A 25,133-nucleotide genomic window follows, 5' to 3' on the forward strand; every position below is an offset into this window, starting at 1 on the left:
TGCTCAGGTATTTTGAAATGGTCTTGAAACTGCTGAGCATCAGCAGTCTCCTCTGCTGCCATCCCCATGCTCTGACACTTACGCTGTCTACCATATCTAGGAGGAATCTCTGAGGAAGAAAAGGCAGCAGCTGCTGGATGAAGACAGACGGACTGAGCTAGAAAGAGATGTATGTCTTAGCTCTGGAGAGGAGCTGCGCTGCTTTCGTTTTGGGGAGGGTAGAGTGGGCACGCTAGAACCATGGCTTTATAAAAGCAAGCTATGTTGCTCCTTAATTGTGAGTCTGCAAATCCCTCCCTGCCACCTTGCCTCAGCCTGGAGTGCCATCCTGCTGGGAGTTTGATTAGCTTGCAGCTATTTCTCAAAAAGAGAAGACAGTCTTGTTCCCCTAGGAGGGCACGTGGTCTGTGCATTTGTAGCTCTGGGATCTCCTGTGAACTGTGCAGATAGCAAAAGTCTCTTGCACACTCTGCGCTTTCACTTGTTGTCAGGGAAGTCTGGGGGATTTTTTGTTTGCTTCTAGGAAGCTGCTTTAGCTTCTCAACTCCGCCTCGAGGAGAATCGGAAGGAGCACACCAACCTTCTTGAGTCCATCCGGCAACTGCGCAGGTCTCTTGAAGAGCTCCAAGACCAGAAGTCTGAGCTGGAGGCCCAGGTGGATTTGTTGCAGACCCGAAGCCAAAGGCTGCAGAAGCGTATCAGGTGCGTGTGTGTGAGAAATTTCCTTTAGTGTACAAATTCTACCTGATAGCAGTGTTGTCTGGAGGTGTTGCATGAACGGTTCAGCTGTGTTTAGCAGCCAGGGGCAGCAGAAGCTTGTCTTACTGGTTATTCAGCTTGATAGCCTCCATTGTCTGATGTACCCCAGCCCTGGATGTAGTAGTCGGTATCTGCCAACTGCTGTAGTGTGAAGTCTCTTACTTGTGTCTGTTCCTGTGTGGGGGAAACTGTATGAGACACAGCTGCTGTAAGCTGTTATGAATCGCTGTCATCAGTATGTTTGTGTTCCCGCTTGTCTTGCACATCTGGTCCTTTCCTTCCTGGAAACTGGAGGTTGCTTTGGACGCTTGCAGGTAGATTACTGGCTAGATGGACCCGCAGTCTAACCAACTGCTGCCGTTGTTACCTTTTCATGTGACAGTGAGCTTGAGGCAGCTGTCAGGAGCAAGCAGGAGATTTTGAAAGAACTGGAGGCAGAAGAAAGCGTGGAGTCTCCAAGAAGGAAAGCTGAGCTCCATGTTGAAGACCTGAGAGAAACTATTCAAGCTGTGAGTAAAGCTGGCTGCAAAGTCATTTGCCTTGTGAGATTTGAGGCTGTAACTTCTGGAAAATCCCAACTTTGGTTCTTTCTGCCTGAATTCATTTGAGATGCAATGATGCGTTTTCTTTACCATGAGAGATCAGTGTTTTGTACTTTTTGTTGCTTTCTGTATATTAGGGGAAAGGAGTGTGGGATACCTGAGTGTCCTTGGAGTCAAAAGCAGGACTTGAGTCAGGGACGGATATGTCCTTATTACTTATTTTAAAATATCACATAAAGAATATCTCCAGCACTGATCTCGGGTCAGGGTGATAACATGGTGATTTCATCCAGAATTTTTGCCCCTAATTTGATTCTAAGGGGGGCCCTGGGGTTCTGTTTTCCCATACATATTTATTAGCTTTTGAAATGTTTCAACTCCTCAGCACTCATCCAGAGAGTCTGCTTCCCCACCTTCTCAAAGCCACGAGGACAGCAACTTGCAATTTGATCAGTGAGTATCTGTATACCAGCTACTTCAGAAAATGGGTATTGTTTTTTTCTTTTCTTGGGTTTTACAAGCAAATGTTTTTGCTTCAGCTTACGTGCTTTATGCAGACTATCTATTTTTGGGGAGGGAGCTGCATGAGGCTTGCCAGATGGAACAGAGAGCACAGAAAGCCAGGAGCATACCTGTCTCTTTCTTGTAGTGTCAGAAGCTACATCTCTGCCGAAGGGATCTCCATTAGGAATGCCAAGGAATTCCTGGTGCGCCAGACCCGCTCCATGAGGAAGAGGCACACGGTGCTGAAAGCTGCCAGGCAGCAGTGGCACCAAGATATGCAGAAAGCGCAAGAGGTGGTGCAGGATCTTGACAGCTCCCAGCTCCTGGAGGGAGTGCGCAAGAACCTGGAAGAGGTGAGTCACTGGGCGCTGGCAGGTATCCATCCCATCACTAAGTACAAGTTTGCAGCTGTAGCTCTGCAGTGGTTTAACTATTGCATGAAAAGGGATTCCAGAGTACTTGTCAGTTCTGCTGATATACCAACTAAAGACAGGGAAAAGATAATTTCCTTTGCTGCCAGAACACTCCTACCTGCAGACTATAGCTGCAAAGCTGTTGACCCTGCTGGATGCAGCGTTAGGAATTGAAACCTCCTTTTCCTTGGGGTGAACTTGCCAGAGGCATGTGCTCTCCCCTCTGTATACTCATTTCCCTATGCTCTGGAAGACTTGGAAGCAGTTTTATTCCAGCAGCACGATTTCCTGTGCTGAGCAGAAGCAAGACAGTGAAAGTCATCATGACAACTAAAGCAGATTTTCCTCCTTGGCTTGGCTGTTTGATCCCCTGCAGGAAGCAAAGCAGCTGGACAAGATGAAGTCAGTTATGCGGAAAGGACAGGTGCTGCTGAAGAAGAAGGAAGAGAAACTAAGCCAGCTGGAGTCATCGCTGTTGGAGGAGGTAAGCACCAGCATCCTGCTTGGACCTGCCCAACTGCACTCCCACAGTTCCCAGAGCTCTTGACCTCCTCCCCTGTGCTGGAGTCTCTGTAGAGCTTTTGGTACAAATGGGGGCTATTTAGCTGGTGGCAGAAGACTGGTGTTTGCAAGGGAAGCTGGATTATTAGAAACACGTTCTTTGAGAGCAGAATGGTGTGTCTGTGAGAACTGCAGGAGAGAATAGGCTGGTCACGGAGCCGGAGAGAATGACAAACCTGGTTAGGCTATAATCCACATGATTCACTAGGTCTGCAGTCAACTGAACAAACGTAGGCTGAGGCTTGGGATGGTGAGTTTCTGGCTGATGGCAGCTTGCCAGGCAGGGTTGCCGGCATCAGGGATCAAGTTGGCTGGAGAAAACCTGCTGAATGAGCCTTTGATCTTCTTAGGCCAGAAACAAATGCATGTTAACACCAATATGCTGAAGTATCCTACAATATAAACTAAACTCTTGCATTAGAATTGTTATATATTTTATTAGCTGTTCGTGTCTTGGGCAAGGTGGCAAATATTTCCCTCTGCTGAAGACATCTGGACTCACTATTAAGTGTATGACTGCAGAGTAGATACAGAAAGCAACCTGAAAAATCTGCATGAGTTCTGCCTAGAGAAAACAAGGGCAGGTCACCTCATGTGAGCTAGGATCTAGTCTGCTTTCCTGTTCAATGCAAGCCTTAGAATCTGTCCAGCTGTGCCTGTGACTATGTAGCCTTAGGGCAGCATGAAATGTGAGTGTACATTGCTTTAGATGGTCAAGCACTTGTTGGTGCAAAGAGGGAACCCAGCCATGCAAGAATTATAAGGCGTATTTATTGCACAAAACACTTTGACTTCTGCCTAGAAGGGCCAGTTCATACAACTGTTAAATTTGGCCTCCAGTGCATGCACAGCTTCTTCCAGAGACCAGGCAGTCTTTTTTCTTTTAGATCTTGCTGTTGGAGACCGAGGATGAATATCTCTACCTTCACGTGGTCTGTGCCTGACTGTGCAGTCCAGCCTGTGTAGATGAGCTGTAGGCAGTATTCCAATGGCTTTGCTGTTCCAGGGACAGAACAACAGGTGTTATTTGCAACGTTTCCCTTCTTCTGATCAGCTTTCAGATGAAGATACACTGAAGAGTACTGCATGCAAGAAGACGGTGACTTTTGATCTCAGCAACTCTGAGGACACAAACAGCATGTCCAGTGCAAGCTTAGGTCAGCCTAAATGTAAGTGCCTGACTGGTTTGGTACGCTGTACCCGATGTATAATGCTTTAAACAGTGTCTGCCGTTCCCTCTTGCCTCTCTGATGTACCTGATGTTTTTCTCACTTGTGCTCATTTGAGTTTAAAGAGACTGATCAAACTCAGCTCAGTGAAACACTCCAGAAAGTGAGTCTCCTGCCAGGGAGGCAGCGTCTCCCTCACCTTCCCAGTGATCCCTTTATTCCTTCTGTCCTCTGCTAGTTGACTTGAGAACGGATCTACAGGTTGGCCCACAGCTGGACAAGATCCAATGCCTGACAGACTCTCTGCAGCACATCACCAGAGAACTGAATGGGGTCCTCGGCGTTTTGAGCTCTCTGAACAACCGCCAGTCTCCACTCTTCACTTCGACACAGGTGCCCTCCAGTGGTGTCCCCCTTTCTACGTACGCATCCTTGGCAGGACTTCAGGCAGGTGGCTCCTTGGTGCCCCCCTCTGGGGTGTCTCTGGTGGACCAGTGGGTCCGGAGCACTGGGCTGAGCTCCAGTCGCTCTTTCACAGCCGGGCAGACAGTGGACAGCATCCTGGCAGAAAAGTGGCACAAGTACTTCCCAGGTAGGTCTTGTAACCTTAATCCGTCTACTTGTTTGCTTACAACTTTTGATTTCAGTCCTGCAAATTCTAATCAGCTCATCATGCCAGTGCTGATAAGGCCAGATCAGCTGGTGGTGCTCTTAGGAAGAGTGCTAATGAGATCAAGAATGAGAACATCCCAGTGCAACATATGGCTGACCATGTTATCCTGCTTCCAGAGCAGTTTAGGTTCTGATGTACGCAGAAGGAAAGTTATTAAAGAAGTGAGCAAAAGAGAAACCAGACCTGCTCCCCTAGAAGTGACCTGTGGACTGGGGATAGGTTCACCATCTCAGTTTCCTTAACACCACTATGCTCTTGGCTGGTGGCTCAGCTTGTAGGGATAGCGTGTCCGTAACACAAGAAAGCAAATGCACCCAGGCTTAAAGACTGTTGATTTGGATCAGGGGGACCTGTTTTTAATGTCTGTTTTTCCAGGTGGGTTCCCATCACTCAGCGGAAGTTCCGGTACTCTGGACAACAAGCTGGGATACGTACCTGCAGAGTAAGGGTCTTTTTCCTCAAGTGTTCGTGTTTCATTGTGCTGCATTTACTTCTCTGGAATAATTTATAGATCAGATAGGATTTTGTTCTTACCTACCTTGTTATATGAAATAAGCTGGCTATGAGGCAGGTAAGTTAGATAGTGTTAGCAATTCACTGCCACGTGCTCAGCACTGCCTTGTAACAGCAGCTTTCCTGCAGAGTTGTGCTGCTAACCCTAATTAAAGGAGCAGGATCCAAGGGTGCCAGCCATGGGCCAAGTGGAACTCAGGCTGGCTTTGCTGTGACAGGTGATCCTGGAGGCTACCACCTGAGCCTTTCTGATGCTGCACAGACCAAAGTGGGTGGCTGCTGCAGGTCTTCTCCATAATGTGGTTGGACAGAACGTTTGGAGCCAATAAGAAGTTACTTCTTGCTAACCGTGGCTCTTTCTGTAGAGGTTCTTCACTTTTTCTCAGCTCTAGGATTGTTCCTGTCTAGGCATTTTTCCCATTTCCACCGTCTTTCTCTCTCTGACAACAGTGAGCAGATTCGCCTGTTCCAGCACTCCCAGTTCCAGAGCTGTGAGTCAGACAAGATGAGTATTCAAGGTATGATTGAGACCAACAAGAAATGGCTAGAAGACTTCAAGAGGGATTCAAAGGTGTATCCTTTGCCTGAGTTTGGTCTCTAATTGCACTCCAGCTTCCTGCAGCAGGTAGGAGGGAACAGCAGGAGGTGAGTGAATCAGGAGCTCTAAAGCACTGAACAGCAATTTCAAAGCCTTAGCCTCTATTTTAGTGTCCAGTTCTGCAAAAGAATGTTGTTTAGTAGTTACAGCACGAGTGACCTGTTTTTTCCATCTTTGAGCTGTACTTGACTGAGAGTCTCTCTCTCCCTGTCCCCAGTTGTTCTGTGATACACAGCAGCTGGAGCTGGTCATGTGAGAATTTAATAAATAACAAAATGAAGTGCAGAATGGAGGAGGAGGCAGGGCATGGTGCTGGTGCTGGTGGTACAATCCCAGCCAGCGTCAGTGGTTTTGCTGCAGGCCGCCTGCAATGAGGGAGCCATGAGGCACAGCGGAGGCAGCTCCGTGTGTGGTGCAGCACCTTGGTGAGGTGGCGGTGCCTGAACTGAGGCTCGCCAGGAGTCGCATGGACCTGACATGTGGGGTGGCCACGTGGCCGTGCAGGGAGGGTCCGGGCTCAGCCTGTCCAGCTCAGTTTTCTGAGGCATCCAGCTGCGTATGGTTGGATAAAACGAGTGGAACCTCGCAGTGCTATTAATGGGAGTGTTTCCAGGTTTGTGTTGTAACAGCATTATGCTGGGGCTGAAAGTATCTCCTTTGCAGTGTACACTGATATTAGCAGCAAATCCCTCAGGGCCTCTGATAGCGCACGCTGTCCTGAGCACAGTGCTCCTTTGAATTCCATAATCCCTCTTTAATTCCATTTGACTTGGATGCAGCAGGCTAAAGACAGCACGTGTGCGCAAGGCTGGTTCCTGCCCCTCAGTACGTGTCCTGCCTCCTGGCTCATGCGTGCTAATCCCTTGTGTAAGCCTCGCTTTTCCTTCACCCAGCTGCCAGACCTCTCTTCCCAGGTGCACAGAAGCCCTCTGCCAGCAGCCCCAGCCTACTTCAGCTCGGACTGGATGAAAACAGACAAATAAAAGTGTACCATTACTGAAAGGTGGGACTTGGCATTTTCAGCCCTCAGCCTCGGGGTGCAGGACCTGGAGAGGTGGTAGCTGGGGCCTGTGTAGTCCCCCTAACAATTTGTTGGGGTTTGGTCAGAGCCAACACTGTTCTTTGTGCTCTGCCCTTGAAATAAAGTCTCTTTACGAGAGAGTGGAGGAAGGAGGAAGTGAACTTCCCAGGTGGATTCTTCTAATCCTGTAATGTGTCCAAATATACTTTATAGACTGTTTAATCCAGTGGTGAAATATCAGGGCTTCAATAAATCAACAGTTCTCTCATTAGTATTCTAGCAATCATGAAGCAGAGCTGTGAATCATGGAGGACTTTGAGTAACTGGTCAAGGGGGAGGAGGTGAATCTGTCTGAGACTTTGCTGGAGGAAATGTGTCAGAAAATGAGCCCACGCTGATGCCCCACAAATGCTTAATTGCAGGTGAGCCAAGTCATCTGGCTTTTGTGGCAAGTGCACGAGGAGGGGAGAACGAACAGCAAAACGGGTAGAGTCTGGGGGTATAACTGGGGAATAGTAGATTGTAACTCTCTGCAAAATGTTCCTGTCTTCTGGGATGGAAGCAATAGGAACAAAACCAGGGATGGCTTTCATGGCAGATTTTCTAGAAAAGAGCTCCCTGCTTCCTCCTTTTTCTGCCAGGCTGGCCAGAACTGCACAGCATAGCTGTGCTGTGGGAGCTCGTCGCATGTATTACAAATGTGCTGATGGCAATGCAGAGCAGGGATGGCAAGAGAGCACGGAGCAGTTCCTGCTGGTGCAGGCGCTGTTAGGGCTCTGAGCCTAGTGTGAATGTTCAGAGGAGACAAAGCCCCACCTGCGTCCTTCCGTACCCTGGGGAGAGGGATCCGGAGGTCGGCAGCTGGGGTCTGCTCCCACGCAGCAGGGCTGTGCAGGCAAACCTGAGCCCTCGGTGCCCAGCCTGGGACCTGGGCAGCAGCTCCTGGAGCAGCTCTGCTGGGCTGCGGGGAGAGCAGTCTCCCGAGGCCACGAACCAGGGCTTTGCGTGGCTGGGAGCAAGGCTGAGGGGTTGGGATGTGTTGCTCTCAGATACGAGGAGGTGGCACATCGCTCTGCGCACCGGGTGGATGTCCTTGTGGTGCTGGAGGGGCGTTACGCAGAGCGCGGCAGCACCCTGGCGGAACGCAGAGCTGCGAGGGGGCAGATGGTGCTGCTCGAGCCAGTGGGGAGAAGTCAGGCGAGGCTTTCATACTGCTAAGTGGGAAAAGTGGTATTTGGTTGTTTTGTCAGTCTTTCCTCCAAGCTGACTTTAAATATTTAATGCTTTAAAAAATGCTGTACCATTTGCCATTTTGTCTGATGAGGAAGTCTGCATTTCAAGGGATCCCATCTGTGAGAAATCATCTTCAAAGTCGTTCTCTCTAGAGACAGCTGATGCAGGGAGGATGGTAAAGTTGCTGTTCTTCACCCTTCAGTGCTGTTTGTGTTTCTCAGTGTGGCTAATGATGCGCAGCAAAGTGAGGCAGAACTCCCCCTCCTGCTTTGCTTCCTGGTTGTTGTATACTGGCACAACATTGGAACAGTTCATGCTGTGAGTGTGGCAGGGGAATGTTTACATGCAAATAGAACTATATTTTTGATGAACATTTTAAAACTCAAGAAGAATGTCTGTATTTACTTTTTTTTCTTTTTTTTTTGCTGGGCTCTAAAATTTTCTGAATTCCTCCTCCCACCTTTGTCCTGGGATCTTCTGGCCAGGCTCCCGTTTGTGGGTCTGACTAGAGGCTTCAGGCCTCCCCATGGATCCTCTCGCCCCCTGCTTGCTAACAAAGCAGGGGTGGTCCTTGTGTAGGCCCCGTCACACTGGTGTCCTTGCTGAAGAAATCCTAGCCAGCTCGCACTGGCCCTGGACGAACGAGGAGACCTCAGGTGACCACAGGGAACGGCAGCTGGCCAGGGGAATCCCTCCTCCGTAGGAAGGGATGGATCAAAACGCAGATTTCCTGTCTGCTGTCGGATTTACACCAATCCCCATCCGCAGGGATTTTGCTTTTAGTTTCCCAGCTCTTGGAGGAACTCATGGCAGTAGCTCCAGCTGATTTTGTAGTAACCCCGCTGTGCTGGCTTCCTGCAGCACGGGGAGGTTGTCAGTCTCTTGGACACTGTCCGCAAAGCCACGTAGCTGCGCCCAGTCTGTGTCCTGAGAAGCGTGGATTAGTGTGGAGAAATGCCTGCTTCCTTAGCAATAATATGTTTTCAAATACGTTTATCTTTCCTGTTGAAACTTGTGATAGCTGTATCTGGTTTTGTAAGCAAATTAAATCAACATGAGCCTGTTTTGTATGATGGTGACATTTGTAGCTTTATTTTTTCCTTGTTGAGCTGTGCTGTTGTAGCCCTCGATAGCCAGCTTGTACTTACCTTTCACATCTTCCCCTCACTTGTCTCCAGGCTGCTTCATGTTTTGTCTTGTCAAGGTCATTTCTGGCAATTTTTCAAGACCACTTCAGCTCGCTGTAGCTTTATTACCATTATTCTATTAAGTGTCTGGCCACGGTAGCAAATGCAGGGGCAGATAGAAAGCTAAAAACAAAACTACAAAAGCAATTCTTCATGGGGCTTTCAGCCAGCAGGACAGCTTTTCATGGGCTTGTAGCCTGCCCTTTTCATAAAGCAGTCATCCAGACCCATTACAATGGTTATCTCCCTCCTGAGCTTCGTGTCAAGGCTGCAAGGCGGGCGCTGTGCCGGAGGAGACCAAGGCCAGCTCAGCTGGGGCTGAAGGAGGGCGGGCGGAGGGGCTCTCCCGGTGCCCTGTGGCTCTGCCGTGGCTGGCGGGGGCTCATCCGTGGGGCACGGAGCCGGGTCACCCCCGTGGAAAACGGGGCCTTGCTCTGGAGTCGCTCTCCGGTAACTCGGGGTGTGTGAGAATTGGTCCTCTCTGCAGGCTGGTGGCTGCCGCAGAGTTCTTCCTTCCTTTTGGAGCAGTCGTGAATTTCCCCCAGGTGGTGGCTGAGCTTCGGCTGCCGCCGTGGTGTGCTTGCTGCAGTCCTGGTGGCTGGGTCGCTGAGTAACGTTCCCTCCGTCAGCCAAGGAGGATTGGGGATGTGCTTTTCTCTTCCCAGCGCTTATTCCTTCCCCTGCCTCCTTCCTTCCAGCAGCCCCGGGACACCCGTAGCCAGCCCTTCCAGCTGTGCACGTTTGCTCTTTTGGGGCTTTCTTTCAAGCGGTCCGGTTAAAGGCTCAGCTCGTCTGGTCTCCGAGCACTGCAGTGAAGGCTGCCTCTGCGCCCTGCCTGGGGGCTCTCCAGTGCCGAGAGACTGCAGACGTGTAACACGGATGGTGGCAGAAATGATGAGGAGAGAGCCTTTCGGCACGTGCCCTTATCCTTCTAGCTCTGACTCCCCTGGGCCCCGTGCTGTTAGCTGGAAACCCGACGTTCAGATGGCTGGCGGCTGGGGGACTCTGGCAGTCACGAAATGCTTGGAGCCAAAAAGCCAAACGTGGTCCTCAGCTGCGTGGGGCACGCGGGCACGCGGAGGGGCTGGGGTGGATGCTGCTGCGCACAGCAGTGCCTGCCTGCGGAGGGAGGGCTGGGAGGGAAGGAGGATGGCTGCTGCACGTGCTGGGGAGAGAGGAGGGCTGGAGCTGAGGGACAGAGTAGGCACAGGAAGAGCGGTGTGTGGATCTGCTGGCCGTGCAGAAATCGAGCCCATCCTGTAGGTTTTTCCAGGTGATAACTGGAGCAACCGCGTCACTTGGTCCCCTACCCCACTCCTGAAGTAACGACTGTGCAGAGAGCACAGGATGGCCCCGAGAAACCCCAAATCCCATCTGATATATAGATGCCTACTGGGTACGGGAGATTTTGTAATCCTGCGGAGAAGCAGTCCAAGCAGCGGAGGTTTGCTGAGTGCCATGGCTCTGAGGTGTGGGGGCTGTGTTCATGTGGGAGTGTACTGGCCTGAAATGTACGTAGGGAAGAAGAGGATTTGCTTTTCCTGGAATGCCAGCACCATGTATGTTGGAGAAATTCAGCGATTAGAAGAGCAAAAGGACAGTGGGTGATTACTCTGCCGGGATGAACATGAGCCCTAAGCTCATTAAGGGGCTTGGAGTCTGCCTGCTGCAGAAGGGGACGTTTCAGTCGCCGGCTACTCAGCCCGTTGCGCGTCGCTCCCAGAGCTCGGACTTCCCAGGACGGTGGGAGCCCCTCGGAGATCCCAGCCATGCTGGCGACCCTGATGACAGCGCTGTTTTTTGTGGTGAGAGCGTTTGGACAGGTGAGTCTGGGCTGGCCAGGCAGCAGGCAGGATTTGATGCTTTCTGTCTTATTTCCAGGGGTGTGTTATTTTGTGGGCAGCGCGGAATCCAGGCTTGGCTGGTTCTTCAGGCTTGAGGTGCCCCAAGCTCCCTGCAGCACAGCTGGGGCTGTGCCACGAACTGCTGATGATTCTCGGCCCTGGCAGTGGCTGCGTGACCCCGTGGCTCTGTTTGTCCTCCACGAGCTGGCCGCGGTGGTGGCTTGGGTGCACGTTGTGGTTTCTGTCGTTGTAGCAAAGCACTTGGCCCTAGAGAAGCAACTCAGGACTGGGGGAAGAGGCAGAGAACTCTGTACTTGCCCTGGTGGGCACATCCTTCTGTCATCCCTAACCCAGACCACCCTGGCGTGAGGTCTGGGCCACCTGTACTTAACACGGTGCCACGTGGCATCAGCCTTACCCGTGATGGCTGTATTTGCTCTGCCAATTTCCTTAGTTTTAGTTCTTGTCCCTTAAGAGCTCAGCAGCAAAATCCTCCACCTCCGTACCTTTCCTGGGTCCAGGACCCCCTTTTTTGAGGGCAGCTGTGGGAATCGCCCATCGTCGTGGTGCCAGGAAGGGCAGCTGAGCATCACCACAGTTAGCAAGGTCACCAGGGGCTGTGATCCCCGGTGATGTGTATGCGGGAGCAGCTCTTGGTGTTGTTTAATTGCAGCTCTTTCAGTTGCTCATCAGCTTCTCCCCTGTCCTCCTACCTGCTGCACATCCTTTCTCCATCCAGCTCGGGACCAGCCTGTTCCGTGAAGAGCCCCTGCCCTACCTCGTGTACCAGCCCCTGCCCTGGCAGATCCAGTGCGTGACGCAGAGCCGCCGCACCAGCCGGGACAGCGAGGTGAGTGCTGCCTTCCTCGTTTCCTCGTGTGGTCAGCCAAGGCAAGAGATAGGGAGAGAGGGCTCGTTCGCTGGCTGTCCCAGAGCTTATTTAAAACCTGGTTGCCAGCTCTGCCCGTGTGACTTTTCAGCAAGTCCCAGCCTCTCCAGGTCTCCTCTCTCCTCTCCTGCTCCCTCTGCCTCGGGAGGGACCTGCCGTGGGTTATCAACCCTGCGGGGTGCCTGCTGAGAGCAGCACGGCGGCCTCTGCGGACTGAGAGCAAGCTGTCCTCGAGGGGACACCCCGTGCTCCTTGCCTGCCTCTTGAGAGCTCCTGGGGCCAGCTCCGTGAAGCCCTCGCTGGCTGTGAGCGATGCGCTGCCAGGGCTGGCTCCCATCCGTGGCAGCCCCAGATGCTCAGCACCCGGTGCGCTGGGGCTGGGCGGGAGGCGCTGGGTGCGGTGCCCTGCTCGGACGTGCTGTGCCAGCTGGTGACAGCGGGGGACTTGTGCAGCCCCAGGCTGTTCTCTGGCAGTGCGGTGCCAGCCTGGGACACCTGAATCAGACGGCAAGGGAAGGGTCCCCGAGCGTCCTGCCAGGCTGGGTGAGCGCCGGGTGGCCCTCGACTGGCACAAAGGGAACTGGCAGCGGTCAGTGGGGGCTTGGCGTGCACCGGGAGCTGCAGCCGGGGCAGTGGCTGGGGCAGAGCTCAGTGAAGAGCAGCAAACATCTGCTGACAAACAGCCTGCTCGGAACAGAAGGCTTGGGCGAGGGGGAGAGATCTGTGCTTTCCCTTGAAAGACAGAGAGCGGGGGAATTCCAGGAGGCAGGGCAAGCTGAAAAAGGTAGGACCGCTTTTGTGGATTAACAAGCTGTTACCTTCCAGGGCTGACAATATTCCCTGGCAGACCTGACACCCCAGGTGCTGCAGTATTGCGGTGGGGGCTGGAGTTGAGGGAACAAACCTGCCAGGGTGCTTCTGTGCTGGTTGCAGTGCGCACCTAGTGAGGCTGGGCCGTGCCAGTGTGCGCCCGGAGATGTTACCAGCAGCTTTCTCAGATCTGATTTTCGTTACAAAGCTCTTCGCTGATTCTCCTTGGAGGACTTCTTACAAATGCAAATTAATTAATCAGTGCTCTGTAATGCTCTTTAAGGGAACAACAGTAAGTATTTTCAAGGTTCCCAAAGGGAATGGGTAGCAGAAAGCTCAGGGAAGCTGGCCCTGTCCCTCTCAGAGCTTCCCAGCTGGCCTGGCAGGGACTGCTCCCACTGCCTCTGCCTGGAGATGGAACTGATTGTATTTCTGTTCTCTACCTTTCCAGAGAGGCAGGAGCTCTCGTCATAACAGCATCTACTCAGTTTCTGGAGAGAAAGGTGAGTGTGGGGCAGGTGGGGAGACAAGGAATGTCTAAGCAGAGGGGGAAACTCTTGGTGAGACTGGGGGTCATGACAGAACAGGCACTGCAGTACCTAGGTCCTTCCTGGGGTCTCTTCTTCCACGAGATCTGTCCCTGTGACATTATTAAGGGGTATTTTGGAAGTCAGCTTTGTGTGAGGGAAGTCTCCTCCCTCCCCCTTGCCCCCTTTATTTATTTTTTTTCCTTTCCTTCACTTCGCTTTCTGTGGTCAGTTCTCCCTGGGGACAGCCCCCTGCTTGCCACCCCCAAGAGGGTGCGTGAGCATGGGAAGGAAGGTGGCGTGTTCATTAAAACACGGAGTATCATTGAGTGAAGGCACCAGTATCACAAAGTTGAATACAGAGCAGCAAATATGTGCGTGTTTGCAGATCCCTGCCTCCCCCCTCCCATGCAACCTGCCCCACTGAATCACAGGGCTTGGGCTGTCCCCAGAACAGCCCCCCCGTCTTCTCCTCCGCCTGGCAAAACCACCCTGAGTTTGTCCCTTTTCCTCCTCTCTGCTCTTCTTTCTAAGTCCGACAGCTTTACTGAAGTCAAGTGCTCGGCAAATAGGATTTGTCCCCTTCTATTCTCAGAGCAACTTGGCCAGTAATCGGATAAAGGCAGGTACGGCGACGTCTGGCAGCACAGGGCCGGGACGGATGCTGCGGGCAGGAGCGGGCAGGGTGCTGAGCAGCTGGAGACCTCGCTGTGGCAGCGCGGGGCGCTCTCCTTCTCAATGAACCAGCAGCCCCGACGGACCTGCCCGCTGCTCCGGGGGCTTTCACTGCCCCACAAGTAGGGGAAGGTCCCCGGGGCTTTCTGGGCTGGCAGCGGCACTCGCATGGGTTTGGCGGTGGGGTGTTATTGATGGGCCTGCCAGTACTGAGCCCTGCGAGCTCCTTTACTCGGTGCATTTCTCACAGAGCTGTCAGCAGCCCGCACAGCTGGGGGCTTGTTTCTGGAAACATAGAGCAGTAAATGCCCCCAGTGGCTCCCCAGCCTCTGGCATTTGATTTTTGCAGCGGGCAGGATTTACGGCTGACAATGTGTCTTGTTAAGCAGGGCAGGAGGGAGCCGATTCCCAATGTGGACTTTTTTTTATGTATCTTTTTACTTTGCAATTTCTTTTAGGATGTGAATAAAAATGGGTTCAGGTGACATTGGTGAGTTTATACAGCAGCATCTGGCATCAGGATTTCTGATCGCTGCTCGGGGGGTGCTTAGCGGTGACACACTTGGTTAAAAGAGCACTGCTGAGTGGCTTTGATTCAGTTCCTGTTGAATTTCACAATACTTCCCTAATGCCACATTAAGCATGGAGTGGGGAGGGCTCCCATTTATCAGCATGAGAGCTTTATTGCTGTACAGTGCCGGGCTTTTTTTCTAATCTTATTTGTGTGTGTGAAAGTAAGTGAGTATCATACTTGGTGATTAAACGTGGGGAAGCTGAGGTCTTCGGGGAGTAAAGCTGTGTAAATAGAGGGCTTAGTGCTGCCAGGGAGGCTGGGCTTTTCCATGCCTCCCGTTTCCCTGCTCCGTCTCCCTCTGCTCTCCGTGAGCTGGCGGAGTCGTGGTTTCGTGCTGCCTCTGCAAGCCGGGGGCCGAGCCCTGTTGGTGCGAGCAGGCGGTGTGTTCAGGGCCACCAGCACCGCCTGTGCTCGCCGTGACGCTCGCTTGTCATCCTAGGCAACGTCACCCCTGACGCCAGCAGCGAGAGCAAGTTCTTCAGCGACCCTTCAGAGAAGGCGGCTGTCACCATCCAGACCCACTTCAGGAGGTACCAGCAGCAGAAGCAGGAGAAGAAGTAGATGCCTTGGCCGCCCACGCCCCGCACCATCCCTCCTCTTGTCCGTTGTGTACCCCAGCGAGATTTGTGGCCGTGGTGACCGTGAACCCGATACGTAGCTCTTGGTGCATGCACAGCTGTAGGCGCTCTGCTGTTGGTGTTGGCTGCGGGTCGGTGGGGTCCTGGTGGCTCCTTCCTTCCCCAGACAGCACTGCCCTGTAGCCAGGGACCACCAGCAAGGGGCTCTTGGCTGGGACCTCAGTGCCCAGCAGCGCTGGCACTTACAGGCCTTTCCCTGATGGCAGCACCCCCAGCTGCACGGTGGCAGGCCCTGGAGCTGCACGGCTGAGAGCTGTTGTGCCCGGCCAGCTGCCCAGCTGGGGCTCGTTCTGCTCACAACAGCTCCGTGCCTACACTTTGCAGCTGGAGCCGAGGTGGAACAACACCTTTCTTCCCTGACCCAACGCGGTGCCTACAAGCTGGCTGGGAACGGGGTGCTGCCAGGCAGAAAGGGGAGCAGGAGGCGTGCCACGTGCTGAGTGTGAGCTGATTTTTGCTTTTCTTGGGGAGCTCTGGGTGTCTTGGCTTTGGAATGGGGGTGAGACTGTCTCCTGTGGTTGCACGTGCTGGGGCTGAACCTGCTTTTCCTTCCCAAGGCAGCCCTCTGTTAACACCAGGCTTTGGGGCAGCTGCCCGTTACCAGCCACTGTCCCGTTCTGGTCTTTTGCTCCAAACCGTCACCCAGGCCATGAGTTGAACAGGGACATATTCCAGGTCTGGCAGGGACAGGGCCCAAGGTGATCACGTTTTTTAGCACCTATTTCTGAGTACTGGCTTTCGTAGTGTGCAGAGTTCTTGAGAAAGAGGGGAAAATAAAAGCAGAGATGGGAGGAGCAGGACTGGGACACCAGGGATTGTTTGGGAGGTTGATGAGGAGACTGAGTGTGCTGTGGCACAATAGGTGCTCAGGGGGAAGGGTTTGCTGCCTGTTTCCTGTTGGAGGCAAAGTTTGGCTAGCATGGCTTGAAGCAACTGTGTTCTTCAGCTCCTGGTTCATTGCTGCGCGCAGCGGTGAGCTTTGGTGCGTCCCAGGGGAGAATAAAGAGCAGCAGGTTCGCAAGGAGCGGAGGGCGTGCTGGGGTGGCGTGCTGGTCAAGTGCTGGGAGTTAGAATTCTGTTAATGAACGACGCAAAGCCACGGTCTGTAAGTGCTGGGGAAGGTAAAGTGGAGAATTCTTGCGAAGATGTAGAAGAAAATCTGTACTAGCCGATTATAATAAAGCCACGTTAATCTGTTGTTCTTTTTATCTTGCTAATCCACTTACTCTCGCAGCTGAGAACACACTTGCCTTTTCTTGCCTCTTCTATTTAAAGTCTGGGATTGACATTTCAGAGGTGCTGCATGGCTGCCGCGCTGTAACACAGCTTTGAGATTGGGGGGGGGGGGGGGCTTGGCTCCATGTAAAGTCTGTACCAGGAGAAGGGTTTGAAGTTTAACATGCACTTGAACTATTCTTGCAGTCTTAGAAAGGCGCTAGTTTGCTTGTCAACACTTTCCCCTGTTGGTGGGGAGAGCCAGAAGGGGCAGGGCTGGTTCCCCTCTGTTGAAGGCAGGTGCTGTCAGACAGACCCCGCTTCCAGACAGAGCCACGGCCGCTGCGTGCGGATCCTTGGGTTCGCTGGAGGGGCTGCGAGGGGGGCGGCAGGGCAGGGCAGGAGGGCAGCAGGAGGTGCAGCCGGGTGCTTTTTGGGAATCTGCGGACGAAGGAAAGGCCGAGTCACCGCTGACTGCTCGCTGCGCGTCTGCCAGCCTCTGGCTCCCTGGTATTGTCCCTTGATGACTTACCTTGCAGCAAGCCAAATAAACTCTTTGAGGTCCTAAGAGACCATGTCAGAGCCGCATAACGTGATCTGCAGCATTAAATTGCCTTGCTCATGTTATGTGTACAAACGCTGGACAAAATCCATGCCCTCCTTGCATGCTAACTTGGAAAAATGCCTTTTTTTTTTTTTTTCTGTCTCCGAAAACCTGTTAAAGTTGAATGAATAAGAAAAACGTGTAGAAGTAAATCCTATTCACACCAGATCTTGGGATTAACATTTAAAAAAAAAAAAAAAGAGGTTCTGCAGAAGAATCCCAACCCCTTTTCGTGCACGGAATGTTACCGGAATAAGCACCAAAACTGATGAGAATGGGCACAAGACCTTGTCCTAACAGCTCATTTTCTGGGCCCCCCAAGAGGAAGCAGCTGCCCGGTTACTGCCAAGGCATTTTCAGCTTCCCTGGGTTTAAGGAGTTGTTTGACTCAGACAACCAAGGGGCACGGCAAGATCTGCTGAGCGGTGCAGCGACACCAGCAGGGGCTGGGACTGCAAGCTGGGAGCTGAGATGGAAGGTCATGGCACCAGCAAGGCCGGTCACACATCCCATTTCTTCGTTCACTTAAAATAAAAATCTAGTAGAGGTACAAAGTTAAATCTGTAGCACTTGATTATAACTGTTAAACACCATTTCTTTCAAGAGTGTTTTTTTCTTTTTTTTTTCTTTTAAGGAGAAAAAGGTGAGTTAAGGTGAAACAGAAAGTTCGTCTGCTCGCTGTAAGGAAGAAATGAGAAATGGGACCAGCGGGTAACAAGCATGGAGAAGTGCACAGTTGTTTAAAGTACTGGCTGATAAATTAGAGGCACTGAGGAAACAAAGGCAGGGAGCCGATTAGACTTAAAATAGCAGCAGAACCTCCCCTGGATGGCGAGGTTCTAGTTTGGGGAAGCCTGTCCGTAAGTCCTCTGCTATGTTTGCCCTCTCGGGCAGCAGGGGCAGGCGCGGGAGGCTGCCAGCCCTGCCGGCGGTGGTGCTGACGTGCTGCTTGCCTCGGCTCCAGCTGCTCTCATCGGGGCAGGATGCTGGAGCAGGATGCTGTGCTGTGCTCGGCTGCTCGTAGCTGGTGCAGCCCGGCCATGGGGTGCCGTGCTCCACGTCCCCACGAGCTGTGGCCTCGAGGGAGCCGGGCAGAATCGTGCCCGGCTGTGCTGCCACACACCCCGACCTGGCGCAGCGCTGCGCTTCACCGCACGTTGCTGCTGCATGGGGGGGGCTCTTCGCCTTGCTTCTTGCCTTGCTGTGCTGCGACGGGCTCACCACGGTGTGCTGCATCCACTCGGTGTGCTGTGCCATGGTCTGGGTGCCCCGGGGGAGCTGCTGGTGGCTCGCTGCTCTGTGCCGAGCTGGCCTGGGGCTCCTCGCTGGTGCAACGTTCTGGGCTGGGTGCAGGGGGGACCGGGCGCTGCTGGCCGGGGGCTCTGGGTGCTGGGGTGTTCTGCTGCGGGGTACCAGCCCGGCACCCTGCTCCCAGCCTTTCCCTGCCTCCATGGCACCCAGGCTGCTCGCTGCCCCCTTCCCTTCCGCGGTGTCCTGTCCCTAACCCAGTGCCACCAAGCGCTCCTCCGGCCACTTAAGAAACACCCACATATAAACATAACCTTTATTGCACACAGCGCTGGTTTTTTTTTCATAGAAAAAGGTATTAACACATAAGCATTTGCAAATTGAAGCAACTCCTGTTGTTTTCAGAACAGTAAAATAGCATGCAATGTCTTTGAGACGTTCCTTTGTCAAAAACCACCGACGAGATCAGGGAAAAAAGTCGCTGAGTCTTTCCTTGTGCCCCTTTCAAAATGATGTGAAATATATATATATGTTTACATATATATTATATTTTTTTTTAATCTGTAACATCAAATTCTTTGTGCCCTGGTTTCTTTTTCTGTTTGGAGAAGAAGAAAATAGTTTCATTTATACAAAAGAGTTCCTTATGTACAAGTCCGTGACTTAAATAGAAATAGCGCCGGGGAGGAGCTGAGTCCGTGGCGGTGCCCGCGCTGCCCTACACCAGCGTGTAGGACTTGGAGTAGGCGCCAGCCCCCTGTTTCTGAGACCTGCCCACGCCCGACGTGCTCATTTCTAGCAGCGAGTCCCGCGAGCCCCCCACTTTGGAGTGCGTGGGTGCGCGCGGCTCAGCGGGGGCGGCGGCGGCGGCCGTGGGGGGCTCGGCGGTAGCAGCGGGCGCAGCAGCGGGCGCAGCGGCGGTGCCGGCCGGGGTGGGCATGGGGAGAGTCCTCTGAGGTAAGGTGGTGGCGGAGGTGGGGGGCGGCAGCCCCGGGGGCTTGGTGCCGGGCTCCAGCGTCAGGTGCCGGGCGGGCGGGTGGTAGCCCCGGGCCAGGTTGCGGATGGAGGCTTCCCGGGGAGGCACCACCGGGCACGGCTCGTGGGCGTCGGGCTTGCGGAAGAAGGCCTCCGACTTGACGTACAGCGGGAGGTTGCAGTAGTCGCCTGCAAGAGGAAAGGGGGGTGAGGGCGAGGTCCTGTGCAGGTGCTTAACTAAGGCTGCACAGCACTGGGACGGTGCCACGGGGACGTGGTGGCGTGCGCTGTCCTAGGGCTGGGGCGTGCAGCATGCGCTGCGCCTGTCGTGTTTCACTACAGACATGGCAGCGATAAAAAAGGGACTGTAATAGTAATAGTTATCACAGTGTAACAGTGCATTACTCGATGCCACGTATTGGAAGGTCCCTTCCAATCCCTAACATTCTGTGATGCTGTAACGTTTCTGCTGCGATACCGTGTCAAATGTGCTCCGTGTTCAATAATGCGTCCTGGCCAGTGCCTTATCCCAAGGAACAAGGTCCTTGTGCCTCCACCTCTGACACCTGGCAGATGTTGAGCTCATCCGACAGAAAAACACCAGATTTGGTGGTTTTACCCATGGGCCTAGCATCTATCTGTGGCTGAGCCCCCTGTTTCACCGCCTGGCTGCGTTTCTTCAGTGTGTGGGGTCATCTTGCAAACCTCTGGCTATGCTGGGAGACATCTGGCTGCAGCTGTGCAGCATCTGGAAACATCTGGACACGTCTGGTAGAGGCACAGCTGCCAGAAACATCTGGCTGCAGCTCTAAATGGGCCCGCCCCTGCCACAGTTGTTGTACGGCTTGCAAACATCTGGCCACATCTGGAACCAAAGCCCAGCAGTGGCAAACAGCTGGCCACATCTGTCCCCCTGCAATATCCGGCCACATTTCACTAGGGCTGTTAGAATCCGGCAAAATCTGTCCCGATCTCCTCGATATGGAATGATTGCGACAGATTCTGCTAGATTTAACATACGAAGCAATATTTGCTACCACGCATCAGACTCCGGTGAATTCCATTACACTCTGTTAATGTCTCGGATAATCTGCTGCAAGCTTTGAAAAATCCCTGTTAGAATCTCCTGGAATCTGGAAGATGGAGCACGCAGCAGACTTAGTCAGAACCTATTACTCCGTTAGGTTGCAAGAGGTTCGGACACGGTCTGTCAGAATCTAATATATTTGTTTCATAATCTGACAGAGCCACTTAAAACCTAGTAGGATCTGTCAGAATCTATTATAACCTATTAGGCTGCAAGAGATTCTGACAGATTCTAAAGGACTTCTATAGATTCAACGGTCCAACAGATTGCAATAAAACAGTCTTACAGAGTTGATTAAAATACAGGAGGGTTTAAGGACTTCTGATATCCCTTTGGGTTCCGTCTCAACCTCTGAATGTTCTGCTGGGTTCTACCAGAATCTCTTACACCCTCCTGGTGTGCATCAGAAGCTGACAGACCATATTAACGTCAATTAGAGTCTGACACAATCCAACAGATTCTGACATGAGTGTACTACAATATACAGAGAATTTGGAGTTTCATGTAAATAAACACTTAAGAATCACGACGGTAAAACCCAGTTACTGCGCAGGGAGGAAAAAAGGGATCCAAAAAAAGGATTCTTTCCCCATCTCCTCTCCCTGTCCCTTTGCAGGAACCACCTCGTGGTACCTTTGTGCTCATATTTGATGTGCCATGCCCAGACCCCGTGCTACGTACTCTTGCTGGCGCGGTGCGGGATGGGCACGGCCACGCTCTTGCCCCGCTCGCTGTCCTGGGGCTTGGGCGGGGAGGCGGTGAAGCGGCAGATGCCGGGCTCCGACGGGGTGCTCATGGAGGTCATGCTGTCGGCGTTGTCGGTGGTGCCCGTGGTCATCTGGTCGGAGGAGCTGTCGGAGATGAAGCACTCGGTGATCTCGAACTTGGCGTGCTGCAGCTGCTCCTCCAGCTTGGCGTGCTCGTAGGCGCGCGCCAGCTCCTCATAGGTGGACGAGGCGCTCTCCGTCGACACCATGCTGTTCCGGCCCTTGTCTGCGGAGGGAGGACGCGTCAGACACCTGCCTGCTCCGGGACTGATGCTGCCTGCCCCGGGACTGATGCTGCCTGTCCCGCTCTGCTTTGGGGAACGTGTCCCTGAAGTGGTGCACCCAGCCAGACCTCCCCAGCACCCGACAGCCCTTGGGGCTCAGGAGCCACCAAGGAGCCCCTGGCGAGGACAGGGAGATGGCAGCAGGGTCCTGCCTCACCTGGGCTGGGCACAGCCCCACCGCAGGGAATATTATTTCCCCTAACAGTGCATCCTAACCCTGCAATGCCCTGTACTCGCTCGTACCTGTGTCCTGGGAGAGGCTGGCGCTGTAGCTGTCGCTCTCGGTGACGGTGATGCCGTGCTGCGAGCCCATCGTCCGCCAGTCCGAGGTGAGGGTGCGCGCCGGCGTGGACGCCTGGCACTTGGTGAGGGTCCACTGGCTGGAGTACCGGTTGCGGGTGCTGTGCGCGGACTTGATGCTCTTCCTTGACACAGGGTCTAGGAAATGGTGGCAGGGTCACGCAGGCTCAGTCAGAGCCACCTCACTGCAGCGCTGCCTGCTCCCTCTGCCTTGCCTGCAGCTGCTTTTAGCCATGGCAGCACCCGGGGGGTGCCCAGCGCTGTCTGCCCCCAGTGCCCCCAGCCCAGCACTTACTGGTGCCCGGGCGTATGTCCGACATGTCGATGAGCGGCCCCGTGTTCTGGATCAGGGCAGGGTGATGCAGCGACACGCCTGTGCAGAAGCTCTGGGGGTTTACGGCTTGGCTGAACTCGGTGTCTGTCACCGGGATCGTGGCTTTGTCATCTCCTGCGGGAAGCAGCAGCGGCTCAGAGCTCTTTCCGTAGCGAGGTGTCTGTTGTAGCTGCCTGCCAGCCCCTCCCCAGCTCATCCAAGGCATTCCCCAGCTGGTGAGGGGCATCTCCTGCGCCCCAGAGCCCCCCCAGACCTGCCCCCAGACCCATGGGGCTGTGCCAAGGGGACAATGCAGGGACGGGGCGGGCTGTGCCCACCCCTGGCTCTCATCCCTCCCCAGCCAGGTGCTGCTGAGGGAGGGCAGGGTGCTTACCCAGCTGCTTGATGCCCTCCTTGTCCTCGATGAGCAGCTGCACGCGGGGGATGTCGATGTGCAGGCGGGGGCCCTGCGGGGGGCCCTTCACCGGCGTGTCGAAGCTGCGGTTGTTCTTGCTGCGAGGTAAGAGGGGACGCAGACCCGGCGATTACTGGGGAGAGCCCCTGTGGCTCGAGCCTGGCACGGGCTCAGCAGCTCTTCCCCAGCCCCTGCAGCCCTCTGGCCCCCACCAGCACCCTGTGAGCAGCCAACTCAGCTCCCAGCGGGGCTTTATAAGCAGCCCAGGGCTGCCCAGCATCCCCTCCCAACAGCCTGTGAACGGGACCCACCTGATCAGCATTTCTGCCAAGCTCTTGGCATCTGTGGGAAAGGAAAAAAAAAAAAGGGGGGGGGGTTGGGAAAAAAGGAAGCTTTTTGAGACCTCATCCATAACATGCTGGTATAGATGTACATGGGTCTGGGGCCGTGCTTTGTGGGCAGTGCCCCTGGGCCCCGCGCCTCTCACCTCGCAGCCGCTTCAGCCGCTTCTCCTTCCTCTTCTTGCGGATGATGAAGAGCAGGGCCACCCCCAGCGTGGCCAGGATGACGGGGCAGGCGATGGTGAAGAGCTTCTTCACGTCGTCCCCCTCCCCTTGGGCCGACTTGATGGGCGGGATGGTGCCTGGAGCAGAGGCGGGCGGGCGGTCAGCGCTCCCAGCGTGTCCCCCCCGGGCAGCACGGCCCCCGGCCCGGCCCCCCCCACTCACTGCCATCGTAATCCAGCGTGGCGAACTGCGTGCTCTCGTTGCCGCAGCCGGCGCTGTTGCAGGCCTTCATGCGGAGCTCGTACCAGGTGGCCTCGCGCAGCTCGGTCAGAAAGAGCTCCCCGGAGCTGTTGGTGCGCAGGCTCTGCCAGCCCCAGTTGCCCTTGGGCCGGTACTCCAGGACGATGGCGGTGATGGGGCAGCCCCCGCTGCTCCAGCCCTGCAGGTTCAGCCTGGCGTGCGTGGAGTTGATGTGGGTGAAGAGGTGCTGGTCCTTGCTGAAGGAGGGCTCTGCGGGAGAGGAGCCGTCAGCGGGCCGCCGCGGAGGACACGGCCACGGCCTCCCCGTTCTGCCGGCATCCCCATCCCCTGCTTTTTACATCAGGACAAAAATATAAAGCCAAAAACAGCAGAGGAAGGGGCAAAGCAGGGAGGAAAAGGGCCCTGGGGTGCAGCATGGAAACGTGGAGCTGCCCAGCGAGAGCACGGCAGGGAGCCCTGGGGCTTCCCAGCCAGAGCAGGCTCCTTGGTGCCGCAGCACAGTGATGTACGATGGCAGAGGTCATCGGCCAAGGCAGAAATCTCTCATCTCTGGTCAAAGCTACTCGCTGCCACCTCCTCGCCAAGGGTTACAGAGGGTAGGGGGGTTTATCTGCCCCTAGCCAGCAGTAAATCCCAGCTCCCCCCCGCCCCGCGGGGCTCACCCCTGCCGTGGGTCTTGGCCTCGATGATCTCGCTGATGCGGCCAGCCCCCACGCTGTTCTTGGCCGCCAGCTTCACCTTGTACCAGGTGCCGCACTTGAGGCTCTCCAGCTTGAAGGAGCGCTCCGAGGAGCTGATGAAGACGTCCTTCCACTCCTCGCTGTTGTCCACCGAGTACTGGAGCACGAAGCCTGGGGGTGGGGGACAAGGGGAACGGTGCCTGCAGCCACGGCTTTGGGCCAGCACCGAGCTCCTGCAGTGCCCTCCCCGGGGAGCCCGATCCCCAGCTCCATCCCCAGGCTGGAGGCAGCTCCTTGGCCCGGTGCGAGGGGCTGCAGGGAGCAGCTCGGGGTCCGTGCCCATATCCAGCACCACCAGCACAACACCAATTACTTGTTTTTGCACGGGAGCGCGGGGAGTGCGAACCGTGATTGATTGGTGCGAGGCTATAAAGGGAAAGGCAGAATTAACTAGCTCCCTTGGGAAGCTGCTAGGAAGTTGCTTCTGTCATCGAACGCCGCCTCCTTTCACATGATTAAGAGTATTAGGAAGCACACCGTGTCCTAGATGAACAAACCTGTTACGCTGCCGTCAACAAGATGCCTGGTAGCGGCTCTCCGGGCTTTCCCAGGGAGAGGCACACGTGTGCACGGCAGCTGGGACAAGGTGCCGCATTGCCGAGCACGCTGGCGCGGCACAGACCCGCTCACCCGGCGCTGGATGCGTGCCTGGCATCGGCAGCGGGCGCTGCCTGCCCGGCGCGGGGACACCTGTGGAGCCAGGACGCAAACGCCCTGCAGCAGGCGTGGATCAGGCCCGACCCTGTTGCTGTGGGAACCACGACTTTGACTGTTCTGACCTTTTTGGCTATGCAAAAATTCCCAAATTCCGTGCTGCATCACCGGATTTGGCCATTTTTGCATTTTTTTCTTTGCCAGTTCTCCAGCAAAAATAGCAGGCAGGAAGGCTTTCTGCTGCTGCGTGTGCACCACGAGCAGAACGAAGTGTTGTGCACTGCACCGGAGCCTTCCTGCACCTGCCTGAGCTCAGGCACCCCGGGAGTACCTGGGGGTGTACCCGGGGCTGCCCTGGGCAGGCTCCGTTCCCCCCCCCCCAAGATTTCCCAGCCCCGTGGACGCCCACCCAGGCACCCCGCAGCACCCGGCACCCCTGGTGCCTGCCACCTGGTATTTATTTATTTAGTAGATGCAGCATGTTTTTAATATTTCTAATCCAATTATAACCAAATTTATCAACAGAGTCCGTTGGAGTGAAAGGCTGCTGGCTGGGGAGATTTGCTTGTAATTACTTTCATGCTTTTAATTAATTGTAAGCGAGGTCTCCTTCCCCTCTCCCTGCTCCCCCCTT

At 54.5% G+C, this 25,133-nt stretch overlaps 2 protein-coding genes across 20 annotated transcripts in view; one reads left to right on the forward strand and one right to left on the reverse strand.

The window, feature by feature from the left end:
- The window catches only part of CEP164 (centrosomal protein 164), a 47,820-nt gene extending 31,493 nt beyond the window's left edge, over window positions 1–16,327 (forward strand). For 12 of the 15 annotated variants that reach the window (XM_080567634.1, XM_080567622.1, XM_080567635.1 and 9 more), the window contains 13 exons: window positions 101–169; window positions 524–702; window positions 1,142–1,268; window positions 1,687–1,754; window positions 1,951–2,158; window positions 2,595–2,702; window positions 3,834–3,948; window positions 4,187–4,540; window positions 4,997–5,063; window positions 5,585–5,707; window positions 6,633–11,867; window positions 13,168–13,219; window positions 14,932–16,327. In XM_080567634.1, coding sequence (XP_080423760.1) covers window positions 101–169; window positions 524–702; window positions 1,142–1,268; window positions 1,687–1,754; window positions 1,951–2,158; window positions 2,595–2,702; window positions 3,834–3,948; window positions 4,187–4,540; window positions 4,997–5,063; window positions 5,585–5,707; window positions 6,633–6,732 — 1,518 coding nt within the window. In that variant the 3' untranslated portion in view covers window positions 6,733–11,867; window positions 13,168–13,219; window positions 14,932–16,327. Of the gene's footprint in view, window positions 1–100; window positions 170–523; window positions 703–1,141; window positions 1,269–1,686; window positions 1,755–1,950; window positions 2,159–2,594; window positions 2,703–3,666; window positions 3,753–3,833; window positions 3,949–4,186; window positions 4,541–4,996; window positions 5,064–5,584; window positions 5,708–6,632; window positions 11,868–13,167; window positions 13,220–14,931 lie in introns of those variants that run through there. The other 3 variants (XM_080567630.1, XM_080567629.1, XM_080567627.1) reach the window with 3 other exon arrangements.
- A 2,358-nt stretch (window positions 16,328–18,685) lies between these two features.
- Window positions 18,686–25,133, reverse strand: part of DSCAML1 (DS cell adhesion molecule like 1) — a 100,948-nt gene continuing 94,500 nt past the window's right edge. For all 5 annotated transcript variants that reach the window (XM_080567639.1, XM_080567640.1, XM_080567641.1 and 2 more), the window contains 9 exons: window positions 23,768–23,956; window positions 23,067–23,354; window positions 22,826–22,981; window positions 22,650–22,680; window positions 22,318–22,436; window positions 21,906–22,058; window positions 21,554–21,748; window positions 20,941–21,252; window positions 18,686–19,361 (listed from right to left, as the gene is read on the reverse strand). In XM_080567639.1, the coding sequence (XP_080423765.1) occupies window positions 18,916–19,361; window positions 20,941–21,252; window positions 21,554–21,748; window positions 21,906–22,058; window positions 22,318–22,436; window positions 22,650–22,680; window positions 22,826–22,981; window positions 23,067–23,354; window positions 23,768–23,956 (1,889 nt within the window). In that variant the 3' untranslated portion in view covers window positions 18,686–18,915. The remainder of the gene's footprint in view (window positions 19,362–20,940; window positions 21,253–21,553; window positions 21,749–21,905; window positions 22,059–22,317; window positions 22,437–22,649; window positions 22,681–22,825; window positions 22,982–23,066; window positions 23,355–23,767; window positions 23,957–25,133) is intronic.

This window comes from Anser brachyrhynchus, assembly GCF_964034855.1.
Source record: "Anser brachyrhynchus genome assembly, chromosome: 25".
In the NCBI taxonomy this organism is placed as follows: domain Eukaryota; kingdom Metazoa; phylum Chordata; class Aves; order Anseriformes; family Anatidae; genus Anser; species Anser brachyrhynchus.